Raw genomic sequence first — 5,937 nt, 5'->3', positions numbered from 1 at the left:
ATTCATTTGATAATTTAAGAAATATCTTCATGTATTCCACAAAACTCTTACTTTGATATCTTCACTTGTCAAAATTGATCTTTTATTTATGGTATTTAATCAATCTCGATCAAAAATAAAGTCAGTGATTAAGAGTTGAGGGTTCTCTATTCATACTAAGTTCATGCACAAAAAACTTAGGTTGGATTTCTCTTCATCTTGTGTATTTTTCAGTTGTCACCCTCATTTCTTGTCGCTTGAAGAAACTTACCTTTGATTATTTATTTTCTTTTATAGATGGTCAATAATTCCATTCGAATGGTTGCAATCCTTGAGTTATTTTGGGTAATTTCAAATTAATCAAGGTTATTTGATAATTTAAGATGTATATTTCTTTATCCAACGATATTCATCTTTTAATATCTTCCTTTGTCCAAGAATCTTTCGATATACTTTTTTATTATTTACATGAGAAATAAAATGAAAGATACTAATTTTGAGGATGGAGGGAGTATCTCAGTATTTTAAAATATGAATATTCGATTAAAAAGAAATTATCAGTTCCTCAACTTCATGTAGTGAGTCTCTCATATCTGCAAATTTATTTCATTTGAGTGGCCATATCTCTAAGTTGATTCCGCAGGTTGAGAGATGATGTTAATCCTAGATTTAGCAATAAAAATCTGAAAAAATGAAGAACTCGCAACTTAATGATAAAAAATGATGTCATATTGTCATCCTATCACAGTGACATCGTTGTCATTGAATATCACTATTCACAAAGCTCATTACTTACGCCACTATTCGCAAAGCTCGTTGAATGTAACTATTCACAAAGCTCATCACAAACCTCACGTCCATGACACCTCATAACATTTGGAACTCTGCAACCTTCTTCTATGATACCAGTCTTTTTCACTCACTATTCACAAAGCTCATTACTTAAGGGCAAAAATCTATGCATCGGCAGGTCCCACACGCCCCAGAAGAATGGTGACAGAAGGAACTGTGATGTATAATTCATCAGGTCTCCTATCATGTCATACATCGCTAGGTTTAAGAGAATCCATCACAGGTGTCACACGTCACCTGCTCTCACAGACAACATCCCCGTCACATGTGACGTAAGGTAACATGATCAACCTATTTTTTACAATTCTCTCTCTCTCTCTCTGGTGTCTTCTTCTCTCACTCTTTCTCTTTCTCTCAGTGTCTTCTTTTCTCTCTCTCTTGGTCTCTATTACTCTCTCTTGGTGTCTTATTTTCACTCTCTTGCTGTATGATTTTCTCTATCTTGGTCTCTATTTCTTTTTCTCTCTTTGTCTTCTTCTCCCTCACTTGGTATCTCTTAATGTTCTTCTTTGTGTCTTTTTTTTCTCTCTCTCTCTATGTCTTTGTCTATGTCTCTGTTTGTCTCTTGTTGCTTTCTAGAGGACTTGATCTAGATGAACATGATGATTCCATGTAGCGGAAGACATATAACGAAATCATAACAACATCAATAAAAACATGAAATGAAGCACACGTGCATGGATCGCATCCATTATTTATTGGATCTTCAAGCCAGACGAGTGGAGCTACTCATGTGTGCAGCCTCTAGATGTAACTGTGTGATCCTCGGTACGTTGGATCTCCTCCTTAACCTTAGCAAGCTTCGTTCAACCTCCATTGCCATTGTTATGCCGTCCCGATCGCATCGAGAATGGAAAGAAGCCATGGGGAGAAGGGAGAAGAAGGGGAAGGCCCCTAAACAATTTTGGCTTAGGTGAATTTCATTTAGGACCTTCTCCTATTTAAATCCCTCTCTCACTATAACTCTCTCTCTATGTCTGTCTTTCTCTCTCTTAGTTTGTGTCTATCGCCATGTTCTCTCCTCTCAATCTCTCTCATTTTTGGTGTTTGTGTCTCTTCCTCCTCTCTTGGTATCTCTCTAACACTCTTTCTATCTCTTCCTCCTCGCTCTCACATTCCCTATTTCTCTCATTCTCTCTCCCTCTTCATCCTCTCTTTCATCATTTAAAAATCTGTCACCACTGTCATCCATGATGGCCGTCCTATCATGTGAACCATCCAAAATTATTGTCCTATAGAGCTGTTGGATGGATGACAGATCGTCATCTGTCTTCGTCTGGAGCGAAGGACGCATGACTTAACAAAGTACTTTAAGTCATCCATCATCTGTGATAGATGATGGACGATACAAAATGGAAGATAAAACGGATGGATGACATTTCCATGACGGAAATATTTCTCTCTCAATCGCATCCTCTCCCTCTCTCTCTATCACTTCCTCTCCCTCTCTCTCTCAATCACTCCCTCTCCCTCTCTTTCTCTCTCAATCGCTCTCTCGCCCTCTCTCTCTTAATCGCTCCCTCTCTTTCTCTTGATTGCTCCCTCTCCATCTCCCTATTTCCCTCTCTCGCTTTCTCTTGATTGCTCCCTCTCCTTCCTATTCCATCTCTCTCTCTCTCAATTGCTCCCTCTACCTCTCTTTCTCTCTCAATTGCTCCCTCTCCTTCTCCCTTGGTCTCTCCCTCGATGGCTTCCTCTCCCTCTCGATCACTCCCCCTCCCTCTCTCTCTCTCGATCTCTCCCTCTGCCCTCTGCCCTCTCAGTTTAAGTCGTCATGCGTCAATAGTTCAACATCTCTATTTTCCTCATCACTATTGCACCCTTCCAAAGGTTAGCAAGATAGCAGTAGCAGAATCTGGCTATAATCAGGAAAAAGTAAGCATTTTGCTGTGTACTGTCTCTTTATCTACTTTTGGCAAGAACATGCATTCCATGACTAGTCTCATTATCTCCACCCAATCTTCTATATATCTTTCTATTTCTATCACAAGTCTTAGATGGGATCGTCAGATCCAATTGTGGGCACTTGGGATTCAAAAATTCTTTCTTCACCCACCTTTGGTGATTTCCTAGGCCAAACACACATCTTGAGAGTTTCTCATTCCCCTCAATTATACCTCCCACTATCTACAAAAAAAGAGGCCAAGAGTGACAGATCTGTAAAGTCAACGCCCTTTCTTCCTTTCTACTCTCTTCTGACTTCATGCAGAAACAGTGGGCTTGACAGAGGAAGCAGCAGCAAGGAGGCTCTCAACCCCACTGGTCCAAAGAGTGTGTTCCCGTTGACTTGAGCACTCGAACTCGACGAGCCGGCCCTCCGCAGTCATCAGCCCGAAGTAGCGGCGCTCCTCGACCCCATCCATGAGACGGCGCTCAGGCCACGGCACCACGTCCCCCCGAACCGACGTCACAACACCTGCATTACCCGCCGCCAAGAGGTCATAGCCGGCCGCAACCTACCATTAATTAAGCCATAATTAACTTGTATAAGCTCACTCTTTTTCTTCTTCTTGATTGTCCCCGCCACGTGGCGGCTCTTCATCTTCAGCATCACCTGCCACCCCAAAAAACTAAAAAAGTCAACGCCTATGTTCAATTCTCTGAACTGACAGTTTGAACTTTGACCTGGCCCGCCTTGTTGATGTACACAGACACAACCTTCCAATGTAAATCCCCTACAAAGTCAAATAAAATCAACAGTTAGGAAGTCAACAGTCAAAAGTCAAGGATTCTCAATTATGAGCGACAAGAATGTCAACGGTGTGGTCTAAGTCAACCCTGCACCTTTGCGAGTTCGTTTTAGCAGCTCTGTGCCTCTCATGAGGAGATCACGGCTGCAAAGCTCAAGAAAACTCTCCTCTTCCACCTCAATTTCGCTGCCGTCGTCGTCGTTGGCCGCGCCTTGACGGCATCGCCGCGCCTGCGGATGAGCCCTTTCGAGAGGCGTGACCGCGGCGGTGTTCCACACCTCCTTGAAAGTCCTCGCCTTCAGCGTCGCCGCGGCACGGAGGGCTGCCACACACAAAAAGTCAACGCATTAACCCCAATTGACCAATTATGACCAAAAGTCACCGGAGAGAGGCGGACCCGTGGCGGCGGCGGCAGTGAGGGTGATGACGTCACTGGAGCAGCGGACGTTGACGGCGGAGCCGACGACGGCGACGAGCTGGTCACTGGCGGCGCCGAGCACCTCGGCGGCGTCTACGCAGTGCGCCGCGACGAGCGCGGCCGCGGAGGCTACGGCCACGTCGGCGGGGGAATTGGCGGCGGCAGCGGCGGCGACAGCGGCCACGGCAGCTGCCACGCCGGCCACCGAGACTGCCGCGTGGACCTCTGCCTTTTGGACACGTGTCACCTCCTTCTTCCTCTCTCTCCGGTCCTTCAGCCACCGGCCCACGCTTCTGCTCCCGGCTCTGGCCTGCGGTGCGGCGGCCCTGGTATTCTGCGCAAATTTACCGATTTTTTAGAGATTTCTAGAGAGAGAAACAAAAGATATGGAGAGAGAAAGAGAGCTGGGGACCAGGTGTTAATGAAGATGAGAGAGAAACAGTGCAAAAAAGGGACCCTACTGATCCCCTCTCTTCTTTCTCTCTCCACCTCTGTTCGCAGCAAGAGAGAGAGAGAGAGGAGAAAAGGACAGGAGAGAGGATTTTCTAGACCCATGAAAGCAGACCCAACTCGCACTTTCTCTCTCTATCATGACGGGTCTGCCATGGTTTCCATCCTCTTCGGAAGATCTGACAACCCACCGCTGCCCACCTGCGACTGATCTGTAAGATCAGCCAGAACCGGGGGAGAGAGAGATATAGAGGATAAAGGAGAGAGAAAGAGATATAAAGACAGCAACCCCAACCCAGTACCAGAGAGAGAGATAGATAGATATACAAGACAAAATGTGTAGAGAGAGAGATGGGAACACGTGAGACTACACAGTAACTCAAAGTTTAGGGTCGGATGGGGAAACAGGAGTGTCGACTTTCCTTCATGTTGCATCACTTTCATCTTCCCAACTAGCACAGGAAACAGATAGAGGGAGTGCGGAATGACATTGAGAGATAGAGAGAGAAATAGACAGATAGATAATGTGTGGAAGGTAAACATAGAGATAGAGATTGACAGAGCGAAATGTAGAAGAGAGAACTACTGAAAGAGAGAAAGAGAATAAGATTGAAGGGAAATGTTCAAAGCTCAACGAGAGAATGAAGGGGAGAGAGAGATATTGAACGAGTGAAGTTTGAGGAGAGCGAACGAAAGCGGAAAGAACGAATGAATGGAGAAGAGAATGGGTGAAATGTTGAGAGAGAGAGAGAGATGAAGAGATAGAGAGAGAACCTTGTTAAAGTTATGGGCTTGGGAGGGGGAGACGGGGGGGCTATCGGAGAGAGAACCGCCGTTGAGAGGGCCACTGCTATGAGAGAGACGGTTAGAGGTCCGGGGCGACCCATCCTGCAAACAATCTCTCGCTAAGATCAAGATAAAAAAAAAAATCAATCTTGGACGTTGGTAGACGAGATTAGACGCACCGACAGAGCCATTATCCTCTCCAGCACAAGCCGAGAAGTTGAAGAGGTAGAGAAGGAGAAGGGGCTCGTCGCCATGGCCGCTTCGAGCTCTGCTTCTTCTTCGGCTATGGCTTGGACTGGCGCTTGGGACAAGGTCCATGAGCGAGAAAGAAGCTCCATCGGGTCCCTTGGGATCTCCATTGGCGGTAACAGACACTGCTGCTCTGAGGGGTTTGTAGAAGTAGCAGACGACAGTCGAAGATATGAGAGAGAGAGAGAGATATGGGTAGATGCTGGATAGAGAGAGAGAAGGGTTGATAGAAATAGGGGACAGAGAGAAAAGAGAGAGAGACAATAGAAGATACGAGAGAGAGACAGTAGAAGATACGAGAGAGATAGAGAGAGATATGGGTAGATGCTGGATAGAGAGAAGAGAGAGAGAGAGAGAGAGAGAGAGATATGGGTTGATAAATACAGGGGATAGTGAAAAGAGAGAGAGAGGGGATGATAGAAATAGGGGATAGAGAGAAAAGAGAGAGAGATGGGTTGATAAGTACAGGGGATTGTGAAAAGAGAGAGAGAGGGGATGATAGAAATAGGGGAT

General features: G+C 45.4%; 1 protein-coding gene across 1 annotated transcript; it reads right to left on the bottom strand.

Annotated features, from left to right (window-relative positions):
* Positions 1–2,776: 2,776 nt before the first annotated feature.
* On the bottom strand, positions 2,777–5,667 carry LOC144712351 (VAN3-binding protein-like). Its single transcript, XM_078586601.1, has 7 exons — positions 5,355–5,667; positions 5,164–5,277; positions 3,919–4,273; positions 3,616–3,843; positions 3,457–3,506; positions 3,328–3,385; positions 2,777–3,247 (listed from the first exon to the last, which is right to left on the bottom strand). Exons 1-7 carry the CDS (start codon positions 5,532–5,534, stop codon positions 3,033–3,035), a joined length of 1,200 nt encoding a protein of 399 aa, XP_078442727.1. The 5' UTR covers positions 5,535–5,667; the 3' UTR covers positions 2,777–3,032.
* Positions 5,668–5,937: the final 270 nt, after the last annotated feature.

The sequence above is a fragment of the Wolffia australiana genome, chromosome 14, assembly GCF_029677425.1.
Source record: "Wolffia australiana isolate 7733 chromosome 14, ASM2967742v1".
Classification (NCBI taxonomy): domain Eukaryota; kingdom Viridiplantae; phylum Streptophyta; class Magnoliopsida; order Alismatales; family Araceae; genus Wolffia; species Wolffia australiana.
The sequence above is the reverse complement of the archived record's forward strand: the minus strand, read 5'-3'. Positions and strand labels throughout refer to the sequence as shown.

Bases quoted from the DNA above. Each gene is read 5' to 3' on its own strand.
- LOC144712351 (XM_078586601.1), bottom strand. From the start codon at position 5,534: ATGGAGATCCCAAGGGACCCGATGGAGCTTCTTTCTCGCTCATGGACC. The intron at 4,274-5,163 runs GTTCTCTCTCTA...AAATTTGCGCAG, and splicing joins AAGCCCATAACTTTAACAAG to AATACCAGGGCCGCCGCACC. The intron at 3,248-3,327 runs GTGAGCTTATAC...CGGGTAATGCAG, and splicing joins AATCAAGAAGAAGAAAAAGA to GTGTTGTGACGTCGGTTCGG.